Raw genomic sequence first — 18,898 nt, 5'->3', positions numbered from 1 at the left:
AATGAGCAAGGCATGGTAGCATGTGCCTGTGCTCCCAGCTACTTGGGAAGCTGAGGTGAGTGGAATGCTTGAGCCCAGGACTTCCAGGCTGCAGTGAGCCATGATTTCACCACGGCACTCCAGCATAGGCGACAGAGTGAGACATAGTCTCCAAAAACAAAGTAAAAAAAAGAAAGGAAAAAAGAAACACCCTACAGACAGAATTGAGCACATATGAAATAGATCATGGGGGAGGTCAATATTCTTTATATGTTGCTTAGGTTTTCTTTGATTTTTAGAAATTCCCCAAAACAAGAACTGATCCCTAATTTGTTTATAGACATTCTTTCCCTTTGCTTTCTGTTTCATTTAGTCCATTTTTATGAGGTGCTTTATTTCATTCTTCACCTTCCATCTCCATGCAATACTTGAAGATACATTTTATCAATAGGGTCCATCCTAGACATGATCAAGCTCCTTGAAACACATTTCACCATTTATTTAGCTGTGCAAGGAGAAACTACCTTTATAGTATTCAACATTTTAGGTCTTTTTGTTATAGGTTATAAACATATAACATATAGCATATATGAACTTCACTTCATCATCTTTTTAATTTCACTCCCAAAAATCCCACCTGTGGAAATTAGTGAATGTAGTAGAAGTTTCCACCTCTACTGTAGAGAAAAATGAGGATAGATTGTAAGATTGTATATCACACAGTGTATTAGACAAATTTATTCTCTCAGATCTCTCTCCTCTCTCGCTCTCCTCCTCCTCCTTGAATTTCTAACCACCTGTATCCTTTTTATCATCTCTCCTTTCCCTAAGCTCAACCTCACTTCCCGTTTCACATAAAATCGTTTATGGTGTGGGTAAAGGCTAGCTTTGCCATTCACTATGTGGTATGTTCTTGGAGCAGTCACTTAAGGTCTCAATTCCTTATTTTTTTTCATCTGTAATAATATGAATACATTTTCTTTATGGTGCAATTACTATGTGCTGGCACTTTTCTAAGTTTTTCAGTGTATACTCATTCACTGATTCCTCACAAATACCCATTGAGGTGTGTATTATTTTCTGTAACCATCCCAATCACATTTTATAAATAGACAATCAGAGGTACTGAAAATTTAAACAATTTTCCAATGTCACATAGCATGTAAGTGGCAGGAACAGGATTCAAATTCATGTGTTCTAACTCCAGGGGCCAAGTTCTAAAAGATGGCAACTTATTTGCTCAATTATTTTATTTATTTATTTATTTATTTATTTATTTATTTATTTATTTATTTATATTGTTTTTGAGACAGGGTCTCACTCTGTTGCCCAGGCTGGAGTGCAGTGGCGTGAACTCAGCTCACCGCAAACTCCACCTCCTGGGTTCAATTGATTCTCTTGCCTCAGCCTTCTAAGTAGCTGGGTCTACAGGTGCGAGCCACCAATCCTGGCTAATTTTTATATTTTTAGTAGAGACAAGGTTTCACCATGTTGGGCAGGCTGTTCTCAAACTCCTTACCTCAAGCGATCCACACATCTCGGCCTCCCAAAGTGTTGGGATTACAGGCATGAGTGCCCGGCCTGCTCAGGTAATTTTGGAATTCCTTTATATTTTTCATTTTTATTTTTAACTTACTACTACTATGAAATACATAAAAGACCACAGCCTAACATGTTGTTTCATAAACAAACAAAAAAAAACTGGCATATTTGCTCTGAAGAATCAAATAGGCCCTTATAACATAAACTGAAAGGTTTATTTTGTCCTTTTTTCTAAAGAATTACACATGGAAGACCAGTGAACTGGTGATCTGCTTTTAATTTGTTTTAATGATGTTATAGCGCCCCCAGCAGAGGCTCAGCCAGCTGACTGTTCAACCCAGCTCAGTGTGGAAAGTGTTTTCTAAGTTTGAAGAATATCACGGAAGTTTGTATTTGTGGGTATGAGGCATTAGAAGTTTCTGCATGAGACTGTTATATAAATCCCTACTGTCCTCAGACTTGTACTCCTTCTACAGTCCATTTCTCCCACGCAGTGTTGTAGCCAGGTATGCCTCTTGCTTGGCCCCTGCACATGCACAATCTAATCCAAACTCTATATCTTTGCTCACACTGTTCCTCCAACTGTCCAAACCTTTTCCTCTGCCCCTAGCGATGACATTTTCAACTCCCTCTTAATTTTTCCCTGCAGTGCTTTTATTTTCCTAATGTTGCATGATTGATACAAAATAAAGAGAAAGTGGAAGCACTACTGAAGATAACAGTTCAGGGATAATTTGCTATTACAAGTTTAGAGTTCTCTTTCTCTTATACCCTCCCTTTCAAAAATGTAGATTTAACTGTATTTGTGAGTGCATATATATTATAGATGATATATGACATGCAGTATATATTATAGACACTGATATGGTTTGGCTGTGTCCCCACCTGAATCTCATCTTGAATTGTAATAATCCCCAGGTGTCAAGGGCAGGGCCAGGTGGAGATAATTGAATTGTGGGGGCAGTTTCCCCCATGCTGTTCTCGCGGTAGTGAATAAGTCTCACGAGATCTGATGGTTTTATAAATGGGAGTTCCCCTGCACAAACTCTCTGCCTGCCCCCACGCAATATGTGACTTTGCTCCTCATTTGCCTTCCATGATTATGAGGCCTCCCCAGCCATGTGGAACTGTGAGTCCATTAAACCTCTTTCCTTTATAAGTTACCCAGTTTCAGGTATGTCTTTATTAGCAGCGTGAGAGCAGACTATTACAGACACATATCAAATTCTGTACATACTGTTAAAAAATCTATTCTTATTCAACAGTATACTGTAGTTATATTAATCAGGACTCTTTCAGTTCTAAATGACAGAAATCTAATTTGAACCAATCATAGCCTCTCCTAACAAAAAAAATTTAAGTCCATGTAGCCAAAATTATTCAGCTCTCTACCTCTGAAAAGTCCAGAGCTAGTTAGCTTTAATAACAGCTGGTTCTGAAAATCCAAATGGAGCTGTCAGGATTCTTACTCTACTATTATATTTCTTCTCTATCTCCATCTCTTAATTCTGTTGCTTGTTTTTGCTTTTTTCTCTGTCTCATTCTTTCCTACTCTTGAAAAACTTTTAGACAAAATGAACTTGACAGACTTTATTTAAGCAAAGGACAGTTCATGAATTGGGCAACACATAAAACTGGAAGAAATTCAGAGAGCTCTGCTCCAGCGGCACAAGCAGTGAGCTTTTATAGCCTGAAGACAGAAGCAAAGTAATTACCTGATGACTACACCTAGTCATTTGCCTCATTTATGTGTGGTCTGAGAAGAGACCCCTAGTTATATAACCAATCAGCTAGTTGCCTCGTTGTGATTGAGGCTAGATTTTTTTTCAAGACAGACAAAACTGCCTCCAAGTTAAGTTTTGTTTTGCTTGCATAAAGGTTTTGGGTAAAGAAACAACCCGAGCCTGATGACTTCCTGCATATTTTGCTGTAATACTACTAAAAATAATTTTCTTCCTGTAGCTGAGAGCGGAATATCTTTTCCTATATAAGTTCTAGGAGAACATCTCAGAGTGGAATTCAGCTTGGGAAATTTGTCCATTACTGTATCTATCATTCTGTCCAACAGGAGGGAGAATTCTATTGGCTAGCTTCAAGTAGGGTAAGAGGGCCAACAAAGGAAGTGATGCTTTTATAAAACAGGAAAAATCCACCATATATCTCTACATCAATATGTAAAGTCTCTTATCTCTTTGACCTATGGTGGGCCAGAAAACAAAGGCTATTCTAGGTTAGACTGATTTGTTGTTTTCATCTTGTTTTAGTGCAAAGAATAGACATGTGATCAAGGTTATGAGATACTGGGGCTCTCCAAACTTTTTCTTGCTTTTCAGAAAAGAGATCCTGAGGCTTGGTGGTCTCCAGAGCATATAGAATAGATCTGCTGGCCCAGGGAATCGCAGAACCAGATCTCGTTACACTCAATATAGTGTTTCCCTGGGGCGAGAAATACAATTTTATATTCCCCTATTTATTCTTGTTGTGTGATGGCACACTTGAGAATTAGTGGTGCAGATTGGCCTTGTTTCACTGCACTTTTAAATAGCTAAACAATATTCAGTTTTATGATTGTATCGTTATTTACCTCCAACCAAATGATATTTTAGCTTGTTTTGCCAAATTATTCTTTGCTGTGATTCATAATGATGCAGTGAGTATCCCTGTTCATATATCTGTTAATCTCTCAATTGTTTTATTAATATAAATCCTTATAAGTAAAATTACTCAAAAAATTTTGCCCATTTTTAAAGACAAGATTGATTTCCTTCCCTTCCATGAATTGTGCTTTTACTCTTGAAGGCCACACTAATAACTCTATTCTACGTATTCCAATGTTTCCCTAATATTCTCTTTCATTAGTTCACTTATTTGACAAGTTTATCCTGAGTTCCTGTTATGAGTCAGCCTCTATGCACAATGCAAAGGTAATTACAAAGAAAAAATAATCCATTGTCCCCCTCCATTAAGAGAGTAATTTAGTTAAGGAGACAGATAAGAGGACATGTAATTGCAATTTGTGTGATTTGTGCTATGAGGGGGCGGAGGTGCAAGTGCTATGAGAGCAAAGATGAAGTAACTGTCTTGAGAAAGAGAAAAAGCCTTCATTCAGAAGTGATATGTGACTTAAATCCTAAAAACATGAATGGAGAAAGGTGGTCAGCCTTTCCAGGTCGAGGAAACTCCATATACAAATATATCTGGGCATGGAAAAGGGTCAGTATATTCAAGACCTGTTGGAGTATGATAGGAGTAACTGGTATCTGGAAGTCCTGTCAAATGATATAAAGCATAATTCTTATGCATTCTAAAATCTGAGGACCATTCTTCTGAAGCTCCTATGTTTACTGTCCTCAGTAAACTGCAAACTTTTTGACGATGGGAACCATGTCTTATTCATTTCATATCCACTGTTTCTCATATGGTACCTGGAATGCGTGCATCTGTGCACACATAAATGTGCAAATGAATCAATTGAAAATTCAACTTGTGATTGAGTAAAGCCAGTTTTACTCAATAAAATATCTGAATTTGGAAATCTTATAATAATGTGTATTTTTTATTGCAGGAAACAAAACAAAATTTAAAAATCACCTATATCCTCGGCAGTATTAAAAGTCTCTCTCTCTCTCTCTCTCACACACACACACACACATACACACATACACACACACACAAAATTATAACAGCTTTCTAGCCTGCTTTTTTGACTTTGACTCATCTCCCTGTCATTAAGTAATCAATTCCAGTGTGATTTTTCTAACTTTCACCTCTGTAGATAGACATCTAAATGGTTTCCCCATTCTGATATGGGAAACTGTCTGATATATTCACCTTACCTTTAACCAGTCTTGGCCAGGCACCTTCACCTTTGTTGAGTTCTATTACTGTAGTGTCATCCCCACCTCCGACATTGTTTCCCCACCCAAAGGAGCAGAGTGATCTTATAAAAACAGAGATCATCCAAAAACCTTTAAACTTAGAATCAAATTCAAACTCCTCCTCATAGACCCCTGCAGCATTGTGTCTGCTCACCTCTCTCTCACCTCTCCTCTTGGCCATCCTTGTGCTCAGTTTCTGTGTTTCTGCCATATAAGCACATAGCTTCTCAAACACATCTGGATACTTTCCACGCCAGGGCCCTCACATAGGTCACTCTTCTGCCTTGAATGCCACGTTCTTCCACTTTTCCCTCTGTTGACTTCTCATCTTTCATTTCTTGCTCTTAATACCTTCTGAGAAGCTGCTTTCCTGATCACTCAAGTAACTCCCCTTCTACCCTGCACCCACTTATGACAACTTCAAATAGATAATTATATGTAGGCTTATTTTCTTATTCCTCCACTAGACTACAAGCTTTGCACACTTAGGGATTTTGCCTATTTTATTCATCAATGCATACCCAGATTAGTATAGAGTCTGGCACATGGTGAATTCTCAAAATAGAGTGCACTGAAGATATTAAGGGGAGAATTAAGACAATGGTTCTCAAATGTGCTATCTGCACCAATAGCATCAGAATCACCTGGAAACTTAAAAATGCAAATTCTCAGGCCTCAACTGAAGCTACTGTTATCAGAAGCTCCGGGGGGAAGAGTCCAGTTATCTATTTTTTTAACCAGCCCTCTAGGTAATCCTGACATTCAGTAGTTGTGCAACCACTGTTGTATCTGTTTAGGAAGGGAACACACACATTTTGTTTAAAGATGATGTAGCCAGAATTTCTTAGAATGTGAGATTTGAACCTTAAATATCACTGAATTTAATCTCTCATTTTACTGAAAGAAAAGTCCAAGGATAATTTTATTTTATATTTTAATTTAATAATTAGTGATAATTCTGCTTATCAATTTACTTTTATGATAGACATACATATTTCTTATGAATATTAAGTATAATTATGCAGCACATACTTTTGAAAAGTTTTCAAATATGAAGCTCTTTTTATACTGATAGCTGAGTATGTATTAATTTAGCTAAAATTAGGTGTAAGTATGGAAAATTGCAGTTTGTATTTCTCTCAAGATGGTTCAAGCAATGAATTGGTCTAGATAATTTAACAGACACTATTTCTCTGTGATTAATTTTGCCCATATTGATTTTATGTTATTAAGGGGGAAGCAATAGTTTCCTATGAAGTGTCTTATGAAATCTGGTTCAATGAGCAATGTAGCATCATAGAGTTACAAAAAAAGCTAGATTAATTTTTTTTCAAATTGGACTTCAGATTGGATCCAAAACACCTGAGCTATCTGACCTTAGTTAACCGGATAAAGTGTGATGCTGAATACCATATGGTAAGACATGTATCCACAGGAAGAATAAAAATCATGAAGCAAATGTAAATACTCTACAAAACTTAAAAAAATAAAAAAAACTAAGAAGGAAAGAAAATATTAATTGAATTTCCATTATGTAATGGTATTATACTAAGTGCTGTTTCTTATACCATCTTATATTATTCTCTTTCCACCAATTTTTAATTTTTATTTAAATCATAGGTTCTCTAGTTTATCTAATGAAGACACAAAGCCAATTCTTAAAAGAATAGTCTGTGATGAAGCATAGACTATGATTTTTCTATTGGTTTTTCAACACAATAAACATTTTTAAATTTTATATGTGAACTTTAAATATTCCCTTAGTGGAAGTAATTTACAGAGAATACATTTGAGTAGAACTTTTCTCATCACTGATTTTTATATTTTTAATATTATATAAGAAATCATTTAAGTACTTATTTTTTGTAAAGAACACTTATTTCCATATCAGTGATTATCTATGCTACATGATCTTATCTTTAACATAGATGTAGAAATGGAAATTTTCCAGATGGAAGCATCTGACATTTTTAAACCAAAACAAGAACTGAATCAAAATTAAGTTTCTTATTACCTTTAAAACTGTGAGAAAATAAAGACAGCAGGTTGAAAACATTTTGTTCCCTAGCTTACATCACAGTGAACTTCGTACCTGATGTGATTTATTTATTTTAACATTTAACACTATGAGATATGCTCCTTTAAATTCAGATGTTTTTCTGACTTTCTATTTTGATGAAAATCAGTTAAAAATATTGTATAAAATTATTAAGAAAAATTGAAAATATTTTAAAGGTAAATATATTTTATGTTTTTGAATAAAAAACCATTTTAGAGTAGATGCTGTAATTATTTCAATGACATGAATAAATACATTTAAAAAGACAAAACTTCAGAGGTGATATTTGGTTTACATGCAAGATAAACACAGACATTTTAAAAATAACACATTTAGGTCATACTTTAAAATATATATCTAGTATTTTGAAATAACAGATATACTCAATTCCAATTCTGAAATCAATATTAATTTCTCTCAATTGGCTTCTCTACATATGTTTAAGAAAATAGAAAAATAGTATAGAATTCCTAGATTGATACACTTTTAAACATACCACAGTCAGAATTCTGAGTTCAGCTGCATTTGGAATCCTTCATTGCTGACAACAGTCTCAAATGACAATCTTCTTTAAAGCACTCTTCAGTGTGACAACTGAAAGTTCTCCCTTTCACCGCCTGCTTTTTCCATTAACTAGAATGTTACATACTGAGTGCTACACAAAGCATTTGACTGGAGGGTTTTTAGCCTACTCCTTAAATGCCAGAGTTTGAATAATCATTTTTTTTTAAAGATAACTCATCTCTTTATAAGAACATCTGTATTTTTTATTAATTTCATTTTAGGAGTTGGTTATAGGGTGGAATAGGGGGCTGCCTTCATGTGTCATTGGTTAATGTCTATGCATGAGTCACCTAAGTGACATTTAATCACATAATGTCAGTGACATTTTTCTGATTTTACTGTCAATTATTAATAATCTATTGTATGTGCCACTTGAGCTGGGCAGATTAACATGGGAGGTGGGAGGTGCGTTTCAGTTTGATAATAGTGGTCTGGAAAATGCAACTAACTTTTTAAACGGTGAACTAGGTAACACTTTTTTGATAGCGGAGTGGAGTTCACCAGGAATTCCTATCATTTTTTTTTTTCTGGTTTTAAAGGAAATTGCCTCATTTTCTTGTTCACTGGAGAAAGGTATAATGGAAAGCTTTGTGGTTTCTGAAAAATCCTGCATGTGTTCAACTTGACATTGCATTATATTGTCTCTGAGCTGCACATAATGATATGATTGTAATCTGAGAGCACAGGAATTAACTGTCACCTAAAGGTAAACAAGCAAATAAAATTGAATGCTTTTGTCCTCATTTACTTAACATCCACATAAGAGATGCAACAGAGGATTACATTTATTTCTGTTTAAAAAATGCCTCTGTAGGTAGGGCAGCTTGTAATTGGAACTAACAAGACACTGAACCTAAGAAGTAGCCACTTAGTGTATATGGTCTTGAGTTAATAAGCATGCTTTAAAATTGATTTTCTAGCAGCTTCAAGAAATAGAAAAAATAACTTCACACAATGTTTGAAACAGTTAAAGAACAAATGGTATATTACTCTAACATGTAGGTTTAAATTGTCTATGGCATGAAGGGATTAATGAAAGCAAATGGGTTTCCATGACTGAAACCCTCATCTGGAATCCTGGTTTGCATCATGCAAGAAGTCAACCACCACAAACAAAACAAGAATTAGTTTTTTAAAACAGAAGTGTCAGAAACTATTCAGTAAACACAACAGTGCTTTATTCTGTAGGTATTTTCTTCTCTACAGTGATAATTCCTCAAAATATTCATATTTTGATTGACTCTGGTGAGGTTAAGAAGGCTGTGTGCCGAAATATATGGAGAAAGATGACATGGGGAGATGAAGGGCTATAAGCCGCAAGCTAGGGACAAGTGTTTTAAAATTTATCAGGATCTAACTAAGCACAGGAGCCTCAATTTTATTATATTTTCTTAAGTATAAAACATTGAAAAAACCCACAGTATTCATGCTGCCTAATAAACATAATTTTCCAGTAATGTGAACATGACCCCTAACTACCCAATTCACTTGTCTCATGGTTTCTATAGTCCCTTGCACACACCTCCATTATGTGCAGTGTAGCACAGTGCTTGACAGCATGGTCCCTGTGTATAATTCCTGCCTCCTCCTTACCAGCTGTGTGATAACAGGAAAGTTACATAGCCATCTAAGCCTTCATTTCCTCACCTATGAAATGGGGGTAAAAATAGACCTTACATTTTAGAGTTGTGATGATAGAAAAGTAGAAGTCATTAAAATCCCTGTTAAGATCCCTGGTAAATGTTAGCTGTTGTAATCATTTAACATTATTATTATTAATATTGAAACTTCCAATCCAGTGTTCACAGCCTGGAGGGCTTGGAGGTGACAGATTAAGGAGGTAGATTTGACTTTCAGTATGCTCAAATAACACGGTTTCTGATCTGTCTTCTCTGGCTGCTTTCATGTCTGAAAAACTAGAGAACTATTTGATTTGAGCCTGTGATTGATTGAATGTTTAAATATCAAGTAGAACCATTATCTGCACCATTTAACTGGAATGCCCATACATTAATTTATTGAATTTACTTTCACATCCCATCAAACTATGTATACTTTTTTTGCAGAGAAGTTATTGCAGCTCTCATTTTAGAGCTAACATCCTTCAGGGAGGCTTAGGAGATATATCTTCCAAAATAAATTCTTAAGTACTCATGGGAAAAACAAATTGGTGATTCGAGAAACCTCTATGTGTTTAATTACTGAGACATTAGTGTCAGGGGAGAGAAAACACCTTTGACTTATTTTTTGTTTCTTTGTATCATATATGAAATACGACTTCCTAAATAGGCACATTTTTTTCCCCTTATAGTCTTTCTGGGAACTAAAGGCATCTACCCCAACAAATCCATCTCTCACCTAATTTCATTCTCTCAGGTAAATCATCTCATGTCATGACTTCCTAGCCCTCTGCTATAGACATATTTCAGCTCTACACACAACTGTTGGCAGCTGTAGGAGCTTTTGTGCAGAGTTTTATTTGTTTTGTGATGGTGGTGGTGTTGCTGCTTATTTCATATTTTGATTGGTAAGGGGAGTTCCCATACTGTAATAGATTCAGTTGAAAATATTTAGTCTACTTATTATTATTTGATCCCAAGGAATAGAAACTTTCTATTATTTGACTACTTTTGTTGAGGTTTAGTGATATTATATTTGTAACAAATTATCTATTTTTACTTAGGGGTTTGTTGATACAAGAATAAATTGCAAACAGGTCAATCTAGTTACAGGAGGTTGTGAATTAGCCACACAATTTAGATCTGCCTTACTTCAGAGTAATGTTTCAGGGTTTTGGAAAGAGATAAATCTGAGAGTATATCTCAGACATTGAACTGGACACAGAAAAGCCGAGTCTACAGCTAAAGAGGCATGCCACAATGCAGCTCTGGTTCCACCTAGCTTAGAGACTTGGGCAATAAACGTTTCTGTTAATTCCTTATTTTCTTGTTTGTCAAAATGAGAGTATTACTACCTAATGTCATTGAATTATTGTGAAACTTAAATTAGATCACGTATATAAAGTGCTTACCACAGCTTCTGGTGCAAAAGTGATGAGTGCATATTAGGACAAAGAAACTGAAATGCTTCTTACCATGGTTATTGGGCTAAAAAAGGTGAAGTCCTGAATGGCTATTGTCATGCCAGTGTAACAAAATGGAAAAACTGTTTGGAAAACAAGACTATCTTATTTTAAATCCTGGCTCAGTCATTTATTAGCTGTATGAGATTATAAAACGGTAATGATATTATAATATTTATGGTTTCAATCTATGAATACTTAAGTTTTATGTCCTTTGAATTTTACCACCCGGTGTTCAAAACTATAAACATCTCTTGTATATCATTCTAAATATTTTCCCCATGAAAACCAGCTAGATATTTTTATAGAATTGGCATTATACTGTACATTTGTTTACAGCCACTTTATTATATAATTATACACTGTGATCATGTCCTATTATCCTTAAATAGTTTAGAGATTTTCAACATAGTACTGCCTTGTGTGAGGGCATTACGAATTACTATTTTAAATGTTATCATTTACTCTTGACTCTGGAAGTGGTCCTCCCCCACCACAAATTACAATGTAAGAAACATTCTTAAACAGAATTATTTGGGCTAACTTCTTGCTTTTTTTTTTTGCTGTTTTTTTTTTTGAGAGGGTCTCCCTCTCTCTCTCCCTCAGGTTGGAATGCAGTTGTATAACCATGGCTCACTGTAGCCTCCACCTCTCAGGCTCAAGTGATCCTCCTGCCTCAGTCTCCCGAGTAGTTGGGACTACAGGTATGTGCCACCATACCCGGGTAATTTTTGTATTTTTTCTGTAGAAACAGGGTTTCACTGTGTATCTCAGCCTGTTCTCAAACTCCTGGGCTCACACTCCAGATTACTTATCTGCCCTCAGCCTCCCAAAGTGCTGGGATTATAGGCATGAGCTACCACACCCAGAAATTTGGCTAACTTCTAATTGCATTCTCTGCATAAATTCCTAGAACTAATCAAAGGGCAAAATTACCTTTAGGTACTGAACCTTCCTTGTGAAATTGTTTTCCAGAAAATTTGGCTCAATGAACATATTGGCCAGCAAGGAATAAAAATGATAGCTTATAGTTTAAAAGTACAACAAAACCTAATACTGATATAAACATTTTCTAATTTGGTTCAAAAAACATTGCTTACATTTGTATTTCTGTAATTAATAGTACAGCTGATCGTTATATATGTTAAAATTACATTGCTTTTCAATTTATTTCATTCTTACATTTATAAATTACATTATAATGTCTGTGTGAATTAAGAATATTAGCCATTCTTCTGGCATGTATATAGTTTCCAGTATGTGAGCTGATCACCACATCTTAAGCTTGTCTCTTTTTGATTTTATCAGAATTTTGACACTGATATATTTAGTATCTAAATAGTAAGTCTATCCATGCTTAATTTTATCACTGATTTTAAAAGTCCATTTAAAAAGGCCATTTTTCTATTCTGTCATTAGAAAAATTGTTTATTTTTGTTTTGCTTTGTTTTCAATATATTCAGTTTGAGTATACCTCTTTAGCTCTTCAGTAATTCATTTGTTATGTGAGATGTCATCTAAGAATATTTTAACTCTTTCCAAATAATTGACTAGTTGTTGTGAGAACATTTGAATGTTTTTAAATGATTAATATTTATTTCCTGATGTGAAATGCTACCTTTATCATAACATATACACCACTCCCTCACATGCGCATGCACACACACATACACACACACACCCGGGTTTAAGCAGTCTACTGAAAATTTGAAACAACTCTGAAAACTCTTGTACTAAATCTTTTGGAAAATTTACACTAGCAATCAGCTAATGTAGAACAAGTCTTCACCATTTACTTAGAAAGGTTTCCGAGGGTCAAACTAAGTACTTAAATGGCACAAGGAAGGCAGATTCCTTTTAGGGTTGCAGGGAGGATAATGCCTTTTCAGTATTTCAGAGAATACAAAGACTCTGAAAACAGGACGAGATTACTTTGGACTGATTGAAAATGAGACTTCTTAATGTTAGGTAAGAAGATAAATTTAAAAACATGGACAAAAAGATTAATAAGCCAAGGTGATTTTCTGTGTGACCCATGTTTTATATGAAAATTAAATATTTAGGATACCACTTAATAATATAAATAAAAGGTTACTTCAGGTACTAAAGTTAAATGAATATTAATATTTTCTTTAGAAACTGACTATCCCAAAAAGAAGTAAAATTGATTCTCTTAGTATTTCATGTATAATCTTGTCCATTAAAGCAGCCATATAGAGCCAAGTTAGTCATTCATCTTGTAGTTTGTCATCACCATCTCACAATATCTGGACAAAAATAGGAAGTAGCACATTCAGAATACTAAGTCCTATACACAATTTGGAGGCAAAGAGCCATTTAGGCAAATGAAATAGTTCCTGACATCCACATAAAAGGTATGCTGTAGAAGACTACAAAAGCCATCTCTTTCTCACCTTCTCCATCATACGACCAGTGTCTCCAGTCCTAGAGAAAATTATTTCTAATACCCATTGAGATAAAGATGAGCACCATCTGCCAATGCCAGTTGACACAGTCAAAGTGAATGGCCTTGTGATCTAATTTTAATGAACTGCTAAAATATTCATGTCCAGATTTTCCTTGTCTATAACCTTCTTCCTGTTTGATTTGATACCCAATATCCTTTCAAAGGTGAAGTCACTGTAACTGAAAAATAGATTAATATTCTCAGACTCATTAATGGCAATATCTGTAGTTAATTTGGGCATCGTGACAGTGGTGGACCCGTGAAATATCCCAGCTGAGACCGAAAGAGCTATGCAGCTGAGCTTCACTAATGCCCACTACAGATGCCATGGATTCTTTACCGTAGGCTTATTCCTGCTAACGTAGATTAACTATAGATAATCCCTGTAAATTGACCACATCTAGAGGCCTCAGCTGGTATGTGGTACGTGGCTCCTTGGTGGAGAGAGGGATTCTAGTTTTGAGGATCACACAGTTTGGCGGTAGGACCTCATTATCTTCAAATGTTGTTCTCAGTGTTCTCCATATTCATGAAACAAGAAAAGATGATATTTACCCAAACCATCTTAAAAAGAATCCCCCTCATTTGCTCTAGAACTTTGCTAGCAGTCAGGCCAGGTCCTTCAGTCTATGGATTTTTGGGAATGTTCCTTTCCTTTCATTACAAAATGCTTCCTTAAATTGCTTAGCCACATAGGGATGAAAAAGCCTTTTGTCAAGAGGTAAGACAGAAAGTAAATTGGTCTTAAAGAAAAGTTTTATAAAAGAAATATCTGCACTCCCATATTTATTGCAACAGTATTCACAACAGCCAAGACTTGGAAGCAACCCAAGTGTCCATCAACAGGCGAATGGATAAAAAAAAAAAGTGGAACATATACACAATGGAGTACTATTCGGCCATAAAAGAATGAGACCCTGTCATTTGCAACACTATGGATGGAACTGGAGGTCATTATGCTAAAGGAAATCAGTCAGGCACAGAAAGACAGACTTTTCATGTTCTCACTTATTTGTGAGAGCTAAAAATTAAAACAATTAACTCAGAGATAGAAAGTAGAATGATGATTACCAGGGGTTGGGAAATGTAGGGCAAGGGGAGAGGGGATGATTAATGGGCACAAAAAATATTTAGAAAGAAGGAATAAGATCTATTATCTGATAGCACGATAGGGTGACTATAGTCAATACTGATTTACTTGTACATTTTAAAGAGTATAATTGGATTGCTTGTAACACAAAGCATAAATGCGTGAGGTGATGGATACCTCATTTATCCCAATGTAATTATTATATTTTGTATGCCTGTATCAATATATCCCATATACCTCATAAATATATACATTTACTCTGTACCCAGAAAAATTAAACATGTTTAAAACATTGTATGTTTGTGACTGCTGTTAACTATAAACACATTTTGATTAATAGTAATCTTGGAATTTTACCTTGATTTAATGTTTTCACAAGGAAGGCACTTTTGTAAATAGAGTTTTTTAAAAAAAACAATTTTAGAAAGTTTTAGATAGGTTGCTTAAATACCATGTGATTTCAGTTATGCTATTTAAAATATACTTGGGCTCCACAGAATTAAATGCATGCTGTGAATATGCTGTGTCAAACTCTGCGACAATTTTGCAAATCTTCCTAGACACTGAGGAAGAATTAACTTCATATTAACAATCATTGGTATTAGCCAATGTGTTATCCTTTAACATTTGTGGTTGTCTCCATTATCTTTTTCAGAGAGACAAACCATCCCCAAACAACTCTTTGGCTCATGATTCTGTGCACAGGCTGGACTCAGCGGGGTAGCTCTTCTGGTCTCAGTTGAGATTTTTCATAGGTCTGATTTTCCTGGCCTTTGCTGTTGGATTCTCTCATCTCTCTCTGCCTCATTTGGGGCAAGTGTGCTTATGAGCCTCTGGTCCCTGTGGTCTCTTCTCCTCCTCAAGACTAGCTCTGACTTATTCACATGGTAAAGGGAGAATCCCAAGAGAAAGAACGGGAGTTGAAGATCTTTTGAGTTCAAGGCTCAGTGCTGGCATAATGCTACTCCTGCAACAGTCTACTGACAAACATGAGGACCAAGGCCTGTTCAATAGACTGTATCTCTTGATGGGAAGAGCTGCAAAATCTCATTGAAAATAGAGTGGATATAGGAAAGAAAAGATTGTGGCCAATTTTATATCTACCACAATGCCTCTGAAATATTTAAATATAACTCCTATTGTAAAGCTTGAGGCTAACTAAATACAGATTTAAACCATGTTTAGTGCTGCCTCTAATTTCTAGAATCTCATGGATTTCCCAATTGATATGCATGTCTGAATTCCTAAACTGCATCCCAGTTAGTACTTGGATAGCAAAAGCTATTTACTGTTTGCCATATTGGTCCTAAAGTACCATACCAAGCTTTGTGCATTATAATTTCACAATAAATAAAGTATCTTATTTATCAATGTCCCTTCATCACAGTAGATATCAAAATTATAGATCCTTTTGATCTGTAAAATTTTGAATAATTTCAGTATAAATAACATGCTAAAAACTTATGATTTGAAGCGAGATATTCTAAAGATACAATGCATTGTTCTGAAGATTAATTCTACAGCAAACTATAGTTACTCATAAATACATTAGCTTACAAAATTATTACAAACAGTGCGTATGTACCCGACAAAAATTAAAATTCACTACCCCAACTCAACTCAGAAAATGTTTGCACAATGATTGATAAACCAAATGTTTAAACACGTATACAGTCTATTTACACAACTCCTAGTAAATTAGTCAGATGTTTTTCTGTATTTCTTTGTTTTTACGTTTCACAACTCAACAGTGCTTCCTCATAAATTCAATATAAGACATCAGGTTGCAGGACTTGGGGTTATTTCCTATTATTTTAGTGTATGGCTGATGGCAAGCTTGTTAGAAAGCTTTGTTTTCTGTAATTTAATACTTGTCATTACTCACTATGTAGTTTGTATTAGGAGTTACTTTCCCCCCTTCAAGTCTGTGCCCCCTTTCTGTTGACTCCTCATAAATTTGCTTTGTCATCACTAAAATGATCTCTTTGCAAATGAGTAACTTTTGTGTAGAAATAAAATATTGGTTACATTGCATAATATGCACAATGAAGATTACAACAAGCACAATTGTCACAAATGATGCTATAAGGCACACATCTTCAGCCATATAATCTATCTATCTATCTATCTATCTATCTATCTATCTATCTATCTATCTATCTATCTAAATAGGTTCATTTGAACCACAGGAAGTTTCTATTTGTAGGACACAAATGAATAAAAATTGTCAATGTCATAAGATCTAACTGAAAATATATATGCTTTAATTCACACACACGGGCACACACACGCACACACACACACACACACACAATTTAATGACGGGGTATAATAAGAGAAAGGCCAACAAATTTATAAAGCACACAGGGTATACAGACACCCAAACAATGAAAATTTAGGTTATTGCTTTTTTGAGGTTTCCTGTGACAAATGTACACAAAGGAAATTGTCTAAGTAGGTAATTTTGCTCTTCACTTATAGATAAACTTTACAAGTAGACTACCAAAATGGCATTTAAACATTCTGGTTATTGCTCAAATGGAATTTATGCTGCACTCAAAACTATAAAATGGATAAAAGTGGACACATTTTAATAGAAGCTAGAAGAACAAGTCACTCTGGTGTGTCATGATGTTCTTCTACAGTTTGAGTGGAAGTATAATAGGAGAAGGGTATGTAATCAGGTAAATTTAGTAGGGCATTAGAATATGGATATATTGGATTGACCTACTGTGGTCTGTTACCACAGTCATACACCATTCTCTTATCGTTAATGTTACAATCATAATATGCATGCAGGTCCAACTTTTTTAAAACTTTGATATCCTAAAGTTCTAGTCTAGTCAAAGTGGAACTTGGGAAATTGCTACTGTTGAGAAGAAATAAAATGGTAGATATCATTGATGGCATGTGGTAATTCTAGAAAAGCAGATAATACAAACTATTTAATTGTAGTTCATTTTCTAATTATTTCAGCATATTGTGTTTGTCTTCCAGTCAGTGCTATATGCACATTAAGAAACAACATCTTAATTTCTCTTATAACTCCTCCTCTCAGTTCATTTGGAACAGTGCTTTACAGATAGTAGAGACTCTAAACATCCTTTATATTTATCAGACAGACACAGGGAGGCAGATTTAGTAACCACAGAAAGATAAACACCTGATTTGCAAAGATAATTATTAGCCCATAATAGTGATCCAATTTAATAAAACCAAGCAAACAGTAATAAAGAAATCTGGCACAATTATCCCTGCATCTATGTATTAGTTTGGTCTCATGACAGTAATATTTAGTCTCTGCCATATTTATTTACTAACACACTGGTGGGTGACTAATAAAGATATTTGCAAAATTAATCCAAGAAATACAAAATCAAATATCACCAAGAAAATTGTATTTAAGAATGTGATTATTAGCCATGCAGTGAAAATTGAAACCTAAGTAATTCCTTGTGTTAAACTGCACTTAATGTCCATCTATCTTTTTTACAAAGGCATTTCCTTTTTCATCAATACAAAAAATGAAAAAAAAAGTGAGCTTATCCTGAGCTACGATTTGTCGTGAAAATCATCAAAAGGGAAATATGGATCAGTTACATTTGCAATGATGAAAAGAAGCAGCATCCATTTTGTCTTTGGTATCTGATGGGAACACTCCCATGCTTTGAAGAGTCCATGAAAGCATTTTGTTTGAGGGATGGCAGGATTGCTGGAGCCAAGAGTTTCTAAAATTGAACTCTACCTCATTTTTGTATTGGTGAACTATAATTTCAATAAGGTATTCTCAATCTTTTGCTATGCACCAGACACTTAACATGGTTTTCTCATTTTGTCTTCCAATAATCTTGTCAAGGAGACAACCAGAAGCATATTTCAAGATGAGAAAAACAATTCTCAGTGAGTTTAATTAGCCTTATCAAGTTATTACAACTGGGTAGTAGAAATGGAATTTAAATCTTGGTTGATGTGATACTAAAATCCATGTTCTCATTAAGTCATGCTAAGAAAGATGAAGAAATAAAGCCTTAAAGGGACTATTAATGAATAATTTTACATTTCAGATTAAGTATTTTAAACATTCTGTTTGAGATATATGATGAATCAATATAACAAATATGAATATCAACTCTATATACAACTTTTTGCTTCTGAGTTCTTAATAGTACATATTAACAAGTATTTTCTTTTATATTCTCCAGCAGAAAACCAAATATGTAGATGAATATTGTAAGGT

General features: G+C 34.8%; 1 protein-coding gene across 6 annotated transcripts in view; it reads right to left on the bottom strand.

The window, feature by feature from the left end:
- Positions 1-18,898, bottom strand: part of ANO3 (anoctamin 3) — a 472,830-nt gene that overhangs the window by 178,637 nt on the left and 275,295 nt on the right. The window contains exon 1 of one of the 6 annotated variants that reach the window (XM_055355352.2): positions 7,955-8,152. The exons of 4 other annotated variants lie outside the window; for them this stretch is intronic. Coding sequence is in view for 1 of the 2 variants with exons in the window: in XM_055355351.2 (XP_055211326.1) it covers positions 5,554-5,610 (57 nt within the window). In the remaining variant the exon portion in view is untranslated. Of the gene's footprint in view, positions 1-5,553; positions 5,779-7,954; positions 8,153-18,898 lie in introns of those variants that run through there. One more of the 6 variants, XM_055355351.2, reaches the window with a different exon arrangement.

The sequence above is a fragment of the Gorilla gorilla genome, chromosome 9 (genome assembly GCF_029281585.2).
Source record: "Gorilla gorilla gorilla isolate KB3781 chromosome 9, NHGRI_mGorGor1-v2.1_pri, whole genome shotgun sequence".
In the NCBI taxonomy this organism is placed as follows: Eukaryota; Metazoa; Chordata; class Mammalia; order Primates; family Hominidae; genus Gorilla; species Gorilla gorilla.
This window is presented reverse-complemented; position numbering and strand designations above follow the sequence as displayed.